General features: G+C 40.6%; 2 protein-coding genes across 3 annotated transcripts in view; one reads left to right on the top strand and one right to left on the bottom strand.

Annotated features, from left to right (window-relative positions):
* The window catches only part of PIGK (phosphatidylinositol glycan anchor biosynthesis class K), a 70106-nt gene extending 64353 nt beyond the window's left edge, over positions 1 to 5753 (bottom strand). Inside the window, 3 exon segments of the mRNA XM_059477701.1 lie at positions 1285 to 1727; positions 1730 to 1930; positions 5726 to 5753. Coding sequence (XP_059333684.1) covers positions 1285 to 1727; positions 1730 to 1930; positions 5726 to 5753 — 672 coding nt within the window.
* An 11277-nt stretch (positions 5754 to 17030) lies between these two features.
* The window catches only part of AK5 (adenylate kinase 5), an 84168-nt gene continuing 81998 nt past the window's right edge, over positions 17031 to 19200 (top strand). Inside the window, exons 1-2 of one of the 2 annotated variants that reach the window (XM_059478721.1) lie at positions 17031 to 17302; positions 18992 to 19178. In XM_059478721.1, coding sequence (XP_059334704.1) covers positions 17243 to 17302; positions 18992 to 19178 — 247 coding nt within the window. In that variant the 5' untranslated portion in view covers positions 17031 to 17242. The remainder of the gene's footprint in view (positions 17303 to 18991; positions 19179 to 19200) is intronic. The other variant, XM_059478720.1, reaches the window with a different exon arrangement.

Below are 19200 nucleotides of genomic sequence, written 5' to 3'. Positions count from 1 at the left end.
CCTTAGAAAAGCTAAAAAAGAGGTGTTTTTCTTAACATTTGCACATTTCATGTTAATGCTCCAAATATTTCCCTGAAACTTGCTACAGAACAAAAAGGAACTATTAGTCACTTGCACCTTGGCTAAAAAAGCCCACACACCTCTATGCCAAAGGACACTCCAAGAACAAGATAATGTGATTTATTGACCTACAGTTTCATCCTTAATGAGAAGAGAGCCTAGGATTCCATTCAATTCAATTTTCAAAAGCAGGTAAGAGAATCTGCTGTTTGAACCCACTTTAAATCCAAGGCAGTTACACTTATCTTCCAAAATCAGGATCTATGACAGCAACCTTCTGTATAAATCTGTGTTCTCCACAGTTCCCACTTTCCTTTGCAGATAAGAGGCCCCTTTCTCCTTAACAAGGAGCATAAATCAGGACAAAATAAGAGGATAAGACTTCACAGAGGTAAGGGAATAAGTCTGTCATGGGACAACAACCCAAATCTGCTGACTCTTAAATCACTCTATTAACTCTGAGGAGTTCTGGGATGATGCTCGTGGTCTTACACAAAACACACAGTAACAGAAATACTGTTGTACTTCAAGCAGCAAACAACCTGCAGTTTAATTAGTCATCCAGAGATTGTAAGAATATTTCTATTGTTCAGGGTGCGGGGGTTGTTTGGTCCTAGTTGTAATTAATTTCAAGCATAACAACTTGTTAATAACGCAGAATTCAAAAGCAAACAACACTCCAGATGCAGCGTGGGCACAGCGCATTAAGCTAATTGCTGAAACATGAAGTTACTCCCACCTGACAAACCCACTGGCACCTGCCGTGTGCGAGCGGGCACCGGGCCGGGGAGCCCGGGCCGCTCCTCCGCCCTGGGAGCGCCCGCGCCCGGCCCACCGGCTCCGGCAAGGGGGAACAGACACCCAATACAAGTTACAGTGTGTGGCAGGGAGAAAGTGAATTTCAGAAACCCGCAAGAGGATGAAAAGTCTGAGGGTTTGCAACTTTCAGAAGTTACAGAGCGCCGCGATTCCGCCCACGGGGCAGCGCCGGGAGGCTCCGCCCGCCGGGGGGCAGCGCTGGGGACCGCGGCTCAGAATCGGTGCCCGTGGTACCGACAGGGCTCCTCCTGCGAGCCGCCAGCCTCCGGACAGCTCCGCGGGCAGCCCATGGGCGCTCTCCCTGCCCGCCGAGGGGCGGCGATGGGGACACGGCAGCACCGAGCCCCATCGCCGCCCTCCCGCCCGCTCGCTCTCGGCCCCGCCGCGGCTCCCCCAGCCCCGTACCTGGAGGCCGCCGGGCAGCGCCGCGCCGCAGCAGCCCAGCAGGAGCAGCAGCGCGGCGGCGGCGCGGGCCCGGGAGGCGCCGGGCACGGCAGCCGCCATCTCAGCCCGCCTCCTGCGCGGCCCGGCCGCGGCTGCCGGAAGGGGGGCGGCGGCCTGTGCGCAAGTTCCGCGGGCGGGAGCGCCGCCGGCCCGGCCTCGGGAGCGGCGCCGCTGCTGGGAGCGCACCGGGGGCTCTGGTCGCGCACTGAGCTTTGCCGGCTCTCCCAGCCTGCCGGGCTGGCAGGACAGAGGCGGTAATGGCTGCCAGTCTGGCGTTGCCTTGGGCACCCGAGTGCGCCGTGGCTCCGTCGTGAGCTGGGGCTGGAAAACACCGGCCGCGCATCCGCCTTCGGCTCGGTTGGCTCCTACGGGGTAACAGCAGCCCTTCCTCTCAGCCGCCTTCAAGAATTCCGTGAAATCCTGGGCTCTAAGAGGGCAGGGCATGGCGAGCTGTGAGCCGAGGGTGTCACCAGGTCTTGGTGGCCGCAGGGCTGCCTTGGAGAGGGACCAGCTTTGGCAAGGGAGGGAGTGGGACCTAAAGGTAGATTTTTTTTCTTTTCAAGAAGCCTTGCTATAGCTTTGCCTGTAGTGTATTCATCCCTCAGAGCTGATGCATCATCAAATTTTTATTTCAATGTCTTGAACCACTTGGTATGATTCTTTTATTTCTACTATCTCATCTTGTCACTGCTTTGTTCAATTGCCTGATGCCTTCCATCAGTGAAGATGCAGAATCTGCCCTGAACCATGGAAGCTATATCTTGCTCCATGTACTTGTCACCAGTAATGACTTTCTCAGACAGGAGCACATTTCCATGTATTGATGTTGGAATTTCAATAGCATCACATTTGCTGTTTTAAAGCATCACTGGTTTCCTTGACAAAAACAATCACCTGTTACTAGATGGTACTTACTCCCTTCAGAATACCATAGCCACCAGCTCCTGTTGTGCCTGAACCCTTCTGTGTGAGCCTCTTGTGAACCTACTGAGAAGTGCTATGGTTGTCAATGTCTGTTCGTGCCTGCTTGTAAGCTGCACTGTTTATCTTCTTCCAGAAAGCTAAATGAATTTAGGGCCAAACTTAAGCTTTTTTTCTTGCCCCTTCAAATGCTTCCACTTAGGTCTCTTGATCATTCTCAGATGTGGTCATGATGTGTCAGTATTCTAAAGGATAGACAAGGATAATACTAAAGGATCTCTCCAAGCATGTATTCATGCAGTTTGGTAAACTGATGAGTTGATTTCATATGCCTTGACTCAGATAGCACCGCAATACCTTTCTGCTCCCATGTGGAATTGGCCAGGAAACATGTGATGAGGTCTGAGCCTGTGACTGAACTTCTTTCAGTTAAGTTTACTTCCTTGCTCTTTGCACTTATTACAAATATTCATCCTTTCGTAACATCCTTTTCACACAGAAATAATGTCAGCAGCTGTATCCTGATGATGCATCTTTGAACCAGACATGTCTTGATGTTTGTACCATGTGAAAAGTTATGTCAAATACGGCCAAAAGGTGATTTTTGGTTTACCAAGAAACATTCCTGACATGAGAGGTAATGAACGTCTTTTCTGTGAATAAAATTTAAAATCATCCTATTTCCTTACAAACTCCTGAACCTCCTGAAATTTGTATCAGAGGTGACTGTAACTTTTTTCATTCTCTGGAATGCTAGACTTTATAATTTTAATAGCATTCTTTAAGGGTTACTGTGTCTGATTTGCTACTTCAGAAAATAAACTGAAAAGGTGGAAAAAAGCCTCATGTGGCATTGAAATGATACAAACACAGCTTAGAAACCGTAGCAAATTTTCCTTGCATGGAAGATCACTTGTATTTCTCATGGTTACATGTAGCTGGGTTTGCAATCACCAGGAAGGCTCAGCAGGCTCCTGATGCAAAAGCTGCAAACATAGCTGCATACATAGCTGATACATAGCTGCACACTCCCAGTTCTTGTGTCCCCTGGTGTCATCTGCAGTGTGTGAGCAGTGTTTGGATCAGCACAGCCACACTGCAGGGGCTGCTCTTTGACTGTGGGTGTTCAGGTCCTGTTGCTGCCTTTCCATCCCAGGGCAGAGGCAGCACTGAGTTAAGGCAAACTCAGTTGCACAAGCTCTTTGGAATAATCCAAAAGAATGGCCATTACTCCCTCTGATTAATATTCTGTGTAATATTGTGCATCACCTTCTTAGGTCTGTCTCTGGTTTGCCTTCTGAATTCCCTTTGCCTGTTGGAGTGTCTTTTCTAATGGATCTAATTCTCCTTCTACTTCTGGCTCTTATTTCTTTACAGGCTCAATCTTTCTGGGCTTTAGTATTCATCAGACATGTATGAGTGTGCCAGTGCTTCAGGCATTATTCCTGGAGGTGGTATCACTTCTCTTTTTTTTCCTCCAGTAAGACAGTACCAACAGCTTTGTCCTCATTTTTTTCATCTTTATTCCCTTAGGCAGCTCTCAGTACATACTTCCATGCCTGTACAGGATTTATTTTTTTGTCTAGAAGTAAAGCTCAATGCTGTCTGCTCCTGTTTCTTCATTCTGCTTTGTTTCTGTGCTAGTAACAATACTTCTCATGCTCTGAGTGCCTTTAGCTTGACCTTTGCCAAGCTAAAGTGTCTTGTACTTCATGGTGAGTAATTAGAAAGGACACCAAATATGTATTCCAAAATAATTTGTAATTAAAACAATTGTTTAAAAAGCTGCTGTAACTGCAGCTGGTGTTCACATTGCTGCACATCTTGATGCCCTTCCAGATTCTTTCCTCCTCCAGCAGGTTGCTCAGGCCCTAATCCTCTAATCTATACCCTCTAGAAATTGCCCTTTATGAGCCATCTGTCAGCTTGTTCCTGTCCAGCATGGAGCAAAAAAGCCACTGAGGAGGAGCAGAAATCCCAAGTGTAACCCTATAAGCTCCTAAAACAAGAATTTATGATACTAGAGTTCACCTGACACTTTCTAATCATGAAATTGGGTTTTTTCCTGTATCAAAAATACCAATTAAATATCTGTAATTTTGTTTGCATTAACCTTGATTGTCTCACTTATTTGTATCACAGTGCATCTCTTCCTTCTTCTATACTCTTGATCACTGTTCTGTGTCTGCTTTCCTGTTTGTTTTAGACTTGCATGTACTGTCTGATAATTGTCTCCTGTGTAAAAGAAAAAAATCTGTCTTTGGCTGTATTTGTTGTGCTTCCAAAAGAAAAATTAAAATAAGCTCTTGCAATGACATAAGTCAACAAGAGTGATTCTTAAGGAATCATCAATAATAGCTGAACGCTACTATCCCACTTAAAATGCAGATTTATTGCTTTCTTCTTTTGACTGTCAATACCATAGATTTTTAAAATGCCAAAACAAGTCTACTGTAGTTTGGTATCTCAGCTGATAAAATGGCAACAGTAATTAAATTATTGATTGATCTCACTCATTGGCGTTTTTCCCCCTTTCTGTTAATGGAAGGCTGGCTTGACTAAAGAATGTTCGTACTTTGAAAAGATTTACAATAGCAAATTAATACTGATAAAAAGTAGGCAAAATTAATATAGTGAGAGTAATAGATACAGAACTTCCAAAGGAAAATTATTTGAAGGAAGCCTTGTTTATAATTTTACTGAGCTGAAACAGTTGTACTGAAGGGTGTTTGTCAATAGATTCTCTTTGTACTCTGGCTAAACACAGTAGACTGCACATTTCTGTTCAACCATAGTATCAAGTGGCTTAACTCCACATTGGAATCAAATAAGACAGTATTTGTTACTGTTATTTACAAAGTGGGATTATAGAAATAATGTTTTACAGGCCTTCTGAGGTCAGAATAGAACACAGGCAAAAACCTTGAAGCCTGCAATGAAATTCAGTTGACATTTGTTCTTAATGAATTAACCATCTACCTTGTCATCAGTTCTGTTCTGTCATTAATGATGTAAATATTACCAGGCATTGCATTTCCATATTGTTGAATTGTGAAATAAACAAGTATTACATCTTCAGAAGACAAGAAGTTACCAACCATTCCAACTGTTTATTCTGTTGGTAAAAAAAGGTAAAATATGAGAAAAGAAAATGTGGAAAAACAGTGGCAGCTTATTGAGATAGTTAATTAGGTCACATTTAGTCTTTCTGCACCAGTATTTTTTTCAATAGATAAAGCTGAAAATATTTTCTCAAATCATTATTAAAAGAGCAAAATCGGGAAAAAGACAGCAGTAAACCTCCCCAATGTATTATTTATTTAAAACATTATTTAGAATTACCCTCCCCATTGTATTTTTTCATTGGTATTTCAAAAGGGTTCATTCTCAAATAGAAAATTCATGGGCTTCTTAATTAGAAACAAGATAAGAATCTTAATTAAACTGCCCTAAGTACAGCTAAATTTAGAACCAGTTTTACCTTTGGCTTCAAGCAGTGGATAGAACATTGTGGTTTAGAATCATTAAGAAGCCATCACTTTTATCCCACTGCCAGTTCTGACATCTGTATGATAAATCTCTCCTGAGTACTGAACACACCAATACCTGAGTGCCTCAGCAAAGTCCTCCCTGTAGGGATTGAGCTGAAGTGGCCTCAGCTCTGCTGGTTAAATTAACTCAAATAAAGGGCAGTGTTGCTGATAGACTCATTTTAGCTCCCAAACCAATACTTAAAGCTATTGTGTGTACTCAAACTGGTCTTCAGCCTGCAATCTAAATATAACCTTTTGTCTTCCAAGTAATTGTCTTATTTGCAAGCAAGGGGTTTTGTATTCCATGGAGAACTACTCATCAGCTATATGAGAAAACCAACAAAACATTTGAAGAAAAAAGGCTGGATGCACATCAGCTTTACCTGGGAAAAGTTAGTATTATGAAAATCTTGTTAGAAATAAGATCTACAGTGAGCCCTGAGTCAACTTTATAAAAGGTTAGTCATACTCCAAGTACAATAACATTGATTAACATTAAACAATTGTACAGTCACTAAAACTGAATCCAGTGTATTGCCAGGAAAGGTTATGCAGATCAATGTGTGATGGGTACTGAAATGTCATTAAATCTGACTAGTGGAAGTGTGACTTGAGAAGCAAAATTTAAGACAAATCCAAAATTAGGCCGTTAAGGAATTTAAAGAAATATTCTCAATGAAAGGAATAACTTAATAATTTAAAATGTAAATATATAGTTGTTGTTCTTCTTCTTCTTAATGTTTATCCAGGAGATTTGGGGAAGAGCAGATTGAAACAGCCCAACAAATTTTTAGACAAAACTTTACTTGTAGTTTTAGGAGCAGCTGCTCAAGAGCAGATCAGCAAACCTTAATAATTTCTCACTCTAGTCAAACTGTGTAAAGCAGAGAGATAATTTTCTTCTCTCTTTAGCCTCATTTACCAGGATTGTGTAAAAGCTGCTGTGGATTAGGTGGAAAGTGCTCATGCTGAACTAAGCATAGACTATCCTTCAATAAACTACAAGTTCTAAGACCATGCTCTTGGAAATTAAAAGTATCTGTTTCTGTGAGCTCATTTACCAGAAACACTTCCCAAGTACAAATGCCAGAATTACTTCATAAATTGAAATCATAGTGCTTGGCTGCCAGATTTTGCTATGATTTATAAAAATGAAGTCTTTTTGAAATTTCTTTCTGCACAGGTCAGTAAAAAGCCTTTTCACCATGATAGTGCTGGCACTCAGTGCAAGGTGGAATTTTACTTTAAAAATTAAAAGAGCTATTACTAAGCAGAAAGTCTGGGAAAAAACCAACATATTCAGCAAGAAAGTAAATCAGTGACTTGTTGACCCATCAAATACTTCCTTTCTTAAAAGCCAAATTGTGTGGCCTAAGTTAATGATGATATTGTGCAAACTGAGAAGAATTGCCTACACAAGAATGCACTGTTGTGAAATCTATGAAAGTTTTTCTATATTGCTTTGCAACTCATGAATGAAGAATTCAAGCCCCTCATTTTCACCTGTCTTTTATCTTTGTTCTATGTATTGTATCCTGATGAGATTTTTCTAACTGAAAGAGAACATCAAGAAAAAGACCTAGTGATAATTGGAATTACTAATACATGAATATATGCCTGTCATTTCTATGTATCTGTCCTGTGACCTGAACTAGTTGTTTTTGCTGCTAAATATCTGTATTATGTGAAAATGTAAAAGCTACATTTACTGCAGTTAATGACCTTTTACATTTTAAGGCAGGCATTTGAATTTACATGTTCATTCAAGGTGATTGATTTTTACATGGAGAAAAGGCACCCATCAGTCAATCAACTTCAATTAATCAGCGCTTTAATGGATGCATTTGCAAAAGTATTATCTCAGCAAAAATCACCTTCTTGCACTTGAACTCTCTTAGTTATCAAGGATTTCCTTAAACACAATTTTTCTCATTATAATATTATGTAAATGCTTAAAAACCCCCTTGCATTTTAGCTGCATGTGCATATTAAATATATATCTCAAAAAAAAACCCCAATAATACATCTCTTTATCAGGTACAGAAATGTCAGGATTCCAGATCTAAGTTTGGCAAACAGACCAAATTAAGACTATTCCTCTCAGAATAGTTACATCAAATTATTATATGAGGTCAAAGGTACATAGCTTTCCTTGCTACTTAGCTTTAGAATGAAGATGGTAATCATTTGACATTGTTAAATGTAAAAATAATTACTGCTTTTTAGCTGTAAAGCAACTCACAGAAAGATCTCAAGGCAGTCAGTGTTAATTTCATGTCATCTCAAACCTGGATTCTTCAAACACTACTCAAAAATTTGGAGTGTTGCTAATTTGTATTCTCTTTTGCTTTCATCTGATTCTGTTTGCCTGCATATTTCCACAGGATTAGGAAAACAGTTTAATTTTTTAAATTGCTATATATTACCATGTTGTAAGAAGCATTTTTAATCCAGATACTTTTCCTTTTCCATTTTTGTCACATAGGAGACTGAACATATTTTGCCTTCTTTATATCCTCATCTAGGAACCAGAAAAGTATGAACTATCTTTTCCATTTCCTTCAGTAATTCTGTGTCTAGTTATGATGGTCTAAAATTGCCATATTTGTTTTCAAATCCTTTTGTGAAATAAATTATTCTTCATTCGTTATGCTACTTATCGCCTGTGAATTCTTGAGACAAAATATATTTTCTCTCTCGTAGGAGATCCTCATATGTTCATAAATCAAAAATTTATTGTGGAAAGGAAGTATGTCTGTGTGTGTATTGGTACTATCAAATGATAAAACCAGGATATTTTTTCCAGAAATTGCTCATATTTCAATAAAAGAAGTCAGCTAGGGAAGCTGTACATTCTACCTCTGCAGGTCACGTTTCACTTTTCCCTAGCCCAGAGGCTGATAGAGTAAGGTTCCAGTAGAAAGCCAGTAATCAATAATTTTCAATCAATGTATATAGAAAAATGTCAGCTACACTATAGGGTAATTCAAAAAACTATTTCCAAAACTGATTTAGGGGTGATTTAGCTGTATATTGTAAAGAAAGGAGTAATTTAAGTGTTCTTAAAATACTCAACTCTTGTCCAAATAATACCAACTCAGCTGTAAGCCAATGACCTCTTTGTCAAATACACAAGAGCTAAAATAGGTTGGTTTTTTGTTTTTTTAATTCCTGAACATTTTTTAATAAATTAGAAAAGCACAGCCACTGAGTTTCTCACTTGTACATTTTACAGTAACCTGCCTCTGCAGCTAAGGAGTTCATATAGGAGCAGAACTTTGTCAGTTCTCCTGAAAGCAGTGATCCTTAATTAACTTCTCCTGAACCCTGCCTTGTGTCATGACTCCAACATCCAGCCAAGGTGGATTTGCTTTCCAGAGCACAATTGCCTAATCTCTAACAAGGTATTATAAGGCAGAGCCAAGGGTCCTGTGCAGCCCTGCACTTCAACAACTATTTCATTTTATTGGGTAGCATGACAAGAAAAAGAAAGGTCTTGGTGATTCAACAAGTGCTGAAGATTGTTAGTAATTTCCAATGTTATAAACTACATGGCGTTAGGTTCTATCAAATACTGAGTTATAATCTTTTCTTCCATTTAACCAAAAGTTTTCACCCCATGCCATGTTGAACCTGAGTTCAAGTTCAACCCTCATGTGATAGTTCCATCAACAGTTATCTTTGCTAATAAGCCATCTGGCAGGGTGTCAGCTTCTATGGGAAACAGGTGTTTGATCCAATTCTCATTTGTTATACTGTCAAGAAAGCATTCACTGAAGTTGGTGACTAAATTCAGGCAATGTTCTTGTATGTCAGCAGAAAGGCAGGATGAATTTCAAATTAAAATTAAAACATTTCTATGGCTAAAACATTTGCCAGTTTCTCTCACGTCTCTCAACTTAGCCTATTGTATCTTCAGGTGCAATTTCTTTATCTTGCCTACATTCTATGTTCTGATTTGTATCTAATTATTACATAATGTGCATATTTTAATCTCTAGATACTGCATTCTATTCATTGCAATGCAAGAACAAGAAGTTAAAGGGATGAGTTCAAGAACATTAGATCATTAAAAAATGACTTGGGCAAAATTAAAATCCTCCCCCCCACCCAAAATATGTTCCTTACATTAGAATTCAGAGTTGTGAGCGAATACCTGCCAAAGTTACAGCCTTTCTGTGTCTAGAAAAGAAAGTTTGGACAGTCATTCCTCATTTTATTATGGAATATAAAATATAAAGAGCTTTAGCTTTAGAAAAACTAACAGGGAGAAGAAAACACCAGTGACTTACCAACATTTTGACAGCTACTGCTCTGTGCTGAATATTGGATACACACTGAATATGAAAACAGGAAACTTTTTTTACCAGAATGCTACAGTTATCACCATGGCCACTTTTGAAAACAGAACATTATTCCACTGTGAATCTTAATTATAAAAAATTGCCATGTTGTGAAACAAGACCTTTTTTTCCTTAAGAATTATTTTATTCTTTGGAATACATGTACCAACCATGTACCTGACCAAAATTAATGGTCCTCATTTTTGAGTAGAGAAAAAAAATCTGCACTTATAAATGCCTTTCATACAAGAAAATAGCCCATCCAGGAATCTTTCTTGATCCTAGGTAAGAACAAATTATATCAAATGAAGTTATACTTTTTCTTTCCCTTTGACTTAACATCACAATGTTTTGAGCCACTGTAAAGATATAAGCATCAAAAAATGTTGAAGTTTTCTCAGTGTGAGCAATTCTTGAAATCATTATGTGACTTTTCTAAGGCTTTCATACAGGAAGTTGGTATTACTTGCAATTCATTTAGCAAAAAAAGAAATAGTCAAGATGTTTATCATTTCAAGAGCTGTATTTTGTGAAAGATGATTTTCAAATAGGGAAGATTTTCACTGTATGACTGAATAACAAGTTATAGAAATAATGTCGTATGGCACTGGTCCATTTAACCACAGAAATGAAACCCAAATGCGAAGGAACAGGAACTTGTACTTTCTAACAATCTTGAGCTCCACAGTGTTCCCAAGATGAGGTCTGTAGCTGTGCTTGAATTCTTTTCTATTCCCACAACCACCACCCACAAGTCATTATTCAGTTAAAGCCTGTTTTATTGACTGAATTTTGCTGTGGTTTTTTTCTGTTTTATTTTGGTGGTTTTTTCCTACAGCTACACAAATTCCCTTAGCTCATAAAGAGTAAACTAGATGAACAGAAATTATTAACAGGGGACAATGCATAGATTAGAACCTTGAAATATGTGGTTAAATCCTTAGGACTTTATTGGACAAAAACCATACCACATTTGTAAGTTTTGAAAAATCAGTATCCACGGATTTGGAGTATTTATTAATCAGTTACTGAAAAATGGTAATTTTATTTATGAAATAATCCTCCCAAAGAGCAATTTCTGTAACACTGTGGGGAGAGGAAGAGATCCAGTTTAACTGACATAAAATAAAAGCAAAAACATCAAGAGGCTGTAATGGATCAGACAGAAGGTCTGGGTAAATGCTCAATCTGTGTTCTCCCCAGTACAGCCACTGTCTTAGGGACAAGGAAAACCTCCAGAGCACCTTCCGCTCTTCATCTCTCAGAGATGTAAGGACTTTCTGAGGTAAAAACCTTGAATTTATTAAGTTACATAATGCTGTACAATATCCTCATACTATCTAATTATTATAAGTCAAATCAAGGATAAAAACTTAAATATGAAAATATATATATAATTGGGAATTATTTAAGAAACGTTAACAAGACATTTGCAAGCAATTTGCCTTGAAAATAAAGATATACAAGAATAAGAAAAACTTCTATTGCAAATACTAGAACCTGCAAGAAATATATGTGACAGATTTAAGAACTGCTAAAAAATGAGAAGGGAAACAAAATTACATAAAAGCTAATAGTCAGAGGGGTGCAACAGCATTTAAAAGAGCAGCTTTTCTGAAGAAAGAAAGAAAACAATCCTTACAACATTTGTGCCATATCCTTTCACAGATTTATCAAAAGTGATTGATAGACTTCACTGCATATTTCAATTCTGTATATAAATGATCAGATGATGTAACTATACCATATCATGATAATAAAACATTCTCCATTAGAACTGTAGTCAAGTAAGTTTTATAAATAGTAGTCACTAAAAATAACTTGGATAAGTTGTATCAGAGTTTTAAAACAGCTGGAAAGGACAGGAAAGGGAAAAACTGGAAAGAACTCTTAAAATACTTCCATTCTGGGAATATGCTAGACCACTACTTTCTAATGATGGTGGCATAGGGAATTATAGCCCTGGCCATCTAACATGGAACTTAGTAAAAAAACATAATTGATAAGAACATACTGGAATATAGCTTATATGAAATTGAATTGATGCCTGCCAATGCCGGCTTCTGAAATAAAGATCATCTCAGATCTGTGCACAAATAGCTGTTCAAGAAGGTTCCTTCTGGCTGATGAAGAAAAAAAAGTGCTGATCTGATGCCATTTACTTACTGCTGCAAGATATTTTCTTTAAAAAACCTGAGTGAATCAAAATTAATGTGTATATATATTTAATAATTAATTGACTGGCCTCAAAAGTGAAGTTGAATGGGAAATACTGACTTTCTGTTTTGGTCCCTTAGGAACTCTGGTTTGGCCATGTGCTGTATAATATTTGCAGTGATTACCAAACCAAAGAAAACCACTGGTGCCAGTGGCAGGGAGCAAAGATTGGGGCAGTGGGATCTCCCAGAGGGGACAGCTCACTGGCACTGAGCATGCTGATTACTTGGTAAACTGGGTGCAAGCAAATATAGGCAGTCATACATCAAAAATAAAGTGCAGGTGTTGATGCTCCAGCAAAGGAACCTGGGAGAGAAAACCGTGGAAAGCAGAGCTGCTGGGAATCTGCCAGGCACCCAGCTCGGGGTGAGTCCTGTTGCAACACCACAGCAGGGCACAAATTCAGTCTGTCAGCAGGAAAACAACAGAATGAGGGCACTGAGGTGTCACAGGCAGGCTGGAAGAGCAGAACAATGTGTCCTGTTTGATGCCTCTACATCCCACTCAAAATGCATGTAGATAAATTGGACAGTTCAGGGAAAGGTCACAAGAATGATTATTTAGCTATTTCGTTTATCACAACAAATATGGACTTGATCATAGCATTTCTTTAAAATGTTTCTTTTCTCAGCAGATTGAAATATGCATCCTCAAACTTTTAAGTGGCATGATCTTTTTTTCTTCCCTCAGTGTTCTATTCATCTTGGTGTCCTCAAAATTTACATAAAATGTTAATTCTGGGACTTACTGAAATCTAGATCCAGAAATCAGATTTTTCTTGGTTGATTTTTTACTACTTTTCAATTGGTGATATACTTCACTTAAGTAACATGTTCAGGTACCAGGAGAAAAGAGAAAAATATCTATCAGAGTAGAAAAGAAAAAATGGTGTATTAGAGTAGAAAAGAAAGGTGGGGGAAACATGAGGTTTAAAAAAAACGGTTAATGCTGTAGCAAAAGGGTTCAGAAAGGGATTTATCCTAAAAATTAAACTATCATTTGAGCAATCTTGGATTAATTTATACCACACTAACTGCAACTATGAGGCTGCAACTAAGTTCCAAATTTACATTAAAACGCATACCATTTCTGGATCAGAAGCATATAATTCAGCATGTTCTATTAAAAAGCCTGCACATAATTGGTTTACTTACAGAATCTACAAATTCAAGCTGTCCTCATATCAGCCTGTATAAGCACATTAATCCAAGGATGTTGGTTCTGATTTAATAAAGATGTCTAGCAGAGCAGCAACTGGTGTGACAGATCCAGCCACTAGTGCTTGAACAGGCACTAGAAAAAAAAATAGTTTATAAAATACTGGGGTATTCTGAAGTGATTTTTGAAAACACAGAACCTAATTACGGTTTGACTGAAGGCTATGGGTGTTGTGTAATTGGTTTAACCAAGAAGAATAGAAGGCCCAGAACACCATATCCCAGCTGATCCCTGAAAATACTGATTCATCTTAGTGCAGCTTCATGTAGCTTCTGGAGGAAACAAGAAGAATGAGAATGGAATCTGCCAAATGCTATAAGATCCAGAGGTAGTTTTCTAGATAAATTTTCTGAAATGTTATCATTTTGACAGCAAAATTTTGTTCTTTCTATTATATCTTCTTGCCCTCCAGAAAAGGTAGGAAATAACCAATGATCCTTGTGCCTCACCCAGTACCCTAAAAGCTGCCTGCACCTTCAGGAATGGGCAGTGCCCTGGAGCTCAAATGCATTCCCATTCCTTTGAGCATTTTTTACATCCTGTGTTGCTTTCTAAGGCAGTAAGACCACTTCACTCCCACCTGCATTCTTGATCAGACACTTACCCAACAAAGAGCTCACCTTGAACAGCTCCCTTTATGTTACCTGCACAACAAATAGCCCAGCTTTTTGTGCCCCTTTGGCTCATCTCTGCTTAATCCTTCACTGCCAATGTTCTTCAGAGCCTTTGAGAAGCTTCCACCTGCGACCCTGCTTCAATAAGGGGATTCTTCTGACAGCAAACGCATAAAACATTGCTTCTACAAGGAGGAACTGTATTATTAGATCCAAAAATATCCTTTCCAGATACATTTCACACCTTCAGTCTGATAGATTTCCTAATGGCTGTATTTGTTCTGAGGTGGTAATTTCTGCAACACAGAATTTGATTTTGTGCAACAAAACAACATTTTGAACAATAATGAAGATGTGCATAATAATAATGCATAATTTTATAGCAGGAATTATTTCTGGTTTTTTATTTCCTGTTAGCATTATCTAACTGAACAAAATGCCTGGAAGCCTAAAGTGAAAAAAACCAAAACAAGTAGGACAAGACTTTACACAAACATATTTCACATTCCTGAGGAAGATGCTATGGAAAGCATATGAAAGGAAATATTTTTCTCTTGCCAAACATTGGATGAGATACTAATTTACCCATAAATGTTGAGTATATAAAAATATATATTCTGAAAGCCTATAAATGGAATTTATCCAAGACAATGATAATACAGATGATTTTTTTTTTGTATCAAGAAACAAATAAAAAAAATTACACCCACAAAATGCCAAAACCACAGTTCTGTGCTCCTAAATAGAATGCCATCTTCTATTAGCCCTCATTAACAAATACCTTATTTTAAGAAAATATCTATTTAATTTAATTCCATCTTCCTTTTGTCAACCTTCATTTAAGGTAATTTAAAAGCAATTATGTCTCATATCTTTTTATTAGGACATTGGAGCCTACTCATTTTACTCAATAAAAATTAAGGCAATATGCTTTTTAATGAATTTACATTTGGATGGATTAAAATTTTAGCAGAAGAAAGTAGGGTTAAAACCACATCCAGATTTTATGGGAGGATGAGAAAAACTGCAGAATGCTGATTAAACTCTTCAGCAAAAACCAAAGTCTTCTTTGAACATATGGCAAGTGTCAATTCAGTGACTCCAGCTTCTCTAAGTAGACACCAGTGGATTGATAGAAGCTGGAGCTGCAAAGGCTCTGAAAGGCTCTGAAGCCAAACTGCAGAGACACTTCAGCTGTGGTTTTCCAGCAGCTTTGCACTGAAACACATTTGCCCAGAGAGTTTGTGTGCCCCAATCCTGTAAGTGTCCAAGGCAGGTTGGATGGGGCCCTGAATAGCCTGATCTTTCGAGTGGCATCCCTGCCCATGGCAGGGGGTCAGAACAAGGTGATCTCTAAAGCCCCTTCCAACCCAAACCCTTCTATGATTCTGTGGGCCATCCATCAGTCAGTTGCTGTGAAGGGATGTCAGTTGCTGCCCTTTACGTGGTAGTTGCTGGGAATATTTGGATGACTTGGAAAACCAAACAGTCCAATTTGTCATTAGAAGATCATGGGACTGCCTTCTGGGCAGAATTTAGCAGTTCATGGAATGAACAAGGACTGGAAGCTTCTCTGGGAGTAAAAAAAGAAAAAGCTGCATAACAAGCTGGAGGCTGGGCTGAGGAAAACAAGGGCAGTTCAACTACAGAAACAGCAAAACAAGGAACATGGCTGCAGCTGAGAGGGAGAAGCTTGTCAAACTGATATTGATCCACAAATCATATGCAATGAGGAGAAGCTTCTTAAAAGACACTGGAGAAGACCTATCTATTTTCCTATCTGTCTGAAAAATAGGGATGTACATACAGAAAGCAGTTGTTCAGTGCTGTTTATAAGCTTACAGTTACGTAATTTATTTGTGTTAGGGTGCGCCTCAGCACAAATACAAGGATATTCTGTTAGAAAAGATAATAAAGTTTAAAACTATTTGGAAAATCAGACTTGATATAGGACACTTCAGCAATCGAAATACTCAGACTTCCAGTGTGCCACAGAGTTACCACAAAAGCTACCCCCTACTTAACACTTCCCAGAGTACATCTAGAATGATGCACTTGGTTTTGGGCTCCCCAGCAGAAGAGAGATGTTAACAAACTGGAGTGAATTTGATCCCTGTACAGGCCATTCACTCACAAGTTGGACTTGATATATTCTATGATTCTGAGTTGAGTGGACAGCCACAAAGATGGTTAAAGAATGGAGAGCACTTGTTCTTGAGATGAGCAGAGGGAGCTGGGCTTGTTCAGCCTTGTGGCAGGCTTAAAGGCACATAATAGCAGCTCTCCAAGGCTGGACAGGAGACCATCATGAAAGTGGAGCCGGGGTCTTCACAATCGTGGGCAAGGAACACAATGAGACGTGGGAGGTGATAATTGAATAGGAGAAAACCCTTCTTCATGTCGAGGCCAGACAAGCATGGATTGTCCAGAAAGGCTCTGCAGTTGCCACCCTTGGAAGGTTTTCCAAGATGAGACTGAATAAAGCCCTGGGCAACCTGGTCTGACCTCAAAGCTGTCCTTGCCTTGAGCAGAAGGCTAGACCAGAGATCATTTCAGATCTCTTCCTGTGACTCGCAGATCAGAGATGCTCATGACTGATCGCAGTTCGTGGCTTTTTGCCAGCCCAAAGTGTATGAAACGTCTCGCTCCTCGAGCCGCCCGAACACCGTGCCAAGGGCAGGGACCGCGTTACAGCGGGCGGCTCCCAGCACCCTGCGCTCCCCGGTGCCCAGCCCTCGCCGCCGCCGCTCCCCGCGCAGCCGGCGGAGCGGGTCCGCTCTCTGCCGGGGCAGCCTGCCCGCGGCTCGGCGCCAGGCACAGCCCCCCGCCGCCTCCGCTCGGCGCCTCACCGCGGGCACCCCCGAAACTTTCCCCGGCAGCCTGCTCACGCTCTCGCTCCCCGCCGGGGGAAAACGTGCTCTCTCTCGCTCCCTGCGAGCAGCGGGCACGGGAGGCGGGCGGCTGCCTCCCTCCTGCCTCCCTCCGCCCGCGGAAGCCTCGCCGAGGCTCCCGCATTGCATCGCCGCGCCGAGCCCAGCGCGGGGCTCGGGCTGCCCACCCGCCCCGCGGCGGAATGAGCGCCGGCGAGGCGAAGGAGTATCTGGCCCGCAGGGAGATCCCGCAGCTTTTCGAGGTAGGCGAGGCGCAGGGGGGAGGCTTTTTCCGCCCCGTCGGGGGATGCTCCGCGCTGGGACCCCGCGGCGGGCAGGGCTGAAGGTGGCTGGAAGGACGGAGCAGCCCGAGGCTGGCGCAGCCTGCGCGGGGAGCGCAGCCCGGGCCGGGTGGGCGCGGGGCCGGGGCCGGGGCCGGGGCAGCGCTGCCCGCCGCCCCCCGCGGAGCCCCCGCGGCCGCGCCCCTCCGCCCGCCGCGGCCGCCGCCTCCCTCCGCCGCCGGCGGGCAGCGAACTTGGGCGTCCGCAGGGCAAAGGAGCGCCTTGGAATGCGGGCGAGAGGCATCTTTCAGCGGTCGGGGGGAACAAAAGAGCCGCAAATGTTTAGTGAGGTGTTGTTTAGCTCCCCACAAGTTACCTGCTGCTAATGGCTATAATTACTTCTCTGTGCAATGTGGATTTTTTTCCCTCCCGGATCAGACATCCTGTTATCCGTATATAACATGCACACATATGTATTTTCCCTTGCCTGTGCTGAAGCTAGACGTCTTTCTATATATTTTGAAAATTGCAGGACACGGCGAATGCTAATGTTTTAATTACACAGAATGTGAATGGTTTAACAACAGATGCAGACAAAACTGGTTTTCTGTTGAAGCTCAAAGCTTGAGCTACTGATTTTTAAAAATTGGTGCATGTCTTCTGCAAAAATACACTGTTAGTTGCTGTGATCATTTAAGTACTATAGTAAGGGCATGGATACATAGAAATTGTACCTTATTTTATAAGCTCAAATGTGTGTAAATATCAATTACTGTATAAACTGTAGATAGCAACTGATCAAATCCTGAATTGGAGCTATTTATGTTTACTATTAATACCAACTATGACCCTCAAGTTTATTCACACAAAAATTAGGAAAAGCAAAAAGAACAGAAATCATCCTGAAAGACATGCATGGTTAAGGGAAGGTTGGATGCAGCAGTCTCGTGGAGAGGTGAGATGATGACTTATGTATCACTTTGTCAAGGAAATGTGTCAGAAGAGGGCCTGGCAGTCTTTCTTTCACACCCCCCACAATGCTCATGAGTACGATGAGTGAACAATTAATACTGTAGAAAGGAGATTGCTAATGGCTTAAAATCTGTGATCAATTAAATCAGAAAGCACCTATGAATTTTGGGGTAGTGGGGTATTTTTCCAGCTACTGATCAAGGTGATATTTGAGTATTTCTCATGATTTTTTAAAATTCTCTTTTCATTGCTTGTGTAAGTGTTGACAAGAATATGGATGAGATACTTGTGGGTGCAGTGGTCTTTAAGGAAAAGATACATTTTAGTGATGTCAAAGACTACAAAGGATGTGTAAATTTTGGGGCTCTCTTGCTTGCACATTGCTCTGTGTATACTTGCCAGTGACAGTTCTAAGAAAAATGTAGAGGGATTTTTTTGTATTTTTGGGTTTTATTTTAGTGCAAACAGACACTATAAAGACATAGCCATGAGCTTCCTTTCCTAGTAATTTTTGTGACATTGGCAAACCAAAATAATTTGATTTTTTGCAGGCCTCCCTTTTATGCATTGAATTACAATAGAGAGTCTGAATATGAAGGGATGTGGTGTTTCTGTGTGCAAAGTAAAAGACAAAGTAAAGGTGCTTGGTTTTCCCTGGCGTCTATCATTACAGTCTGTGTTTCTGATCTTACATTTCAGAGTCTGTTGAATGGATTAATGTGTTACAAACCTGATGACCCAATTGAATATTTGGAAAGCTGTTTGCAGAAAGTAAAAGAGCTTGGAGGGCCAGAAAAAGTAAAATGGGATACTTTTGTCAGCCCAGAAAAGAAGACCCTGCCTCCACTCAATGGAGGACAGTGTCGGAGGTCGTTTTTCAGGAATGGTAATGTATTAAATTTAAAAAT

Source organism: Ammospiza nelsoni, chromosome 9 (assembly GCF_027579445.1).
Source record: "Ammospiza nelsoni isolate bAmmNel1 chromosome 9, bAmmNel1.pri, whole genome shotgun sequence".
Classification (NCBI taxonomy): domain Eukaryota; kingdom Metazoa; phylum Chordata; class Aves; order Passeriformes; family Passerellidae; genus Ammospiza; species Ammospiza nelsoni.
This window is presented reverse-complemented; position numbering and strand designations above follow the sequence as displayed.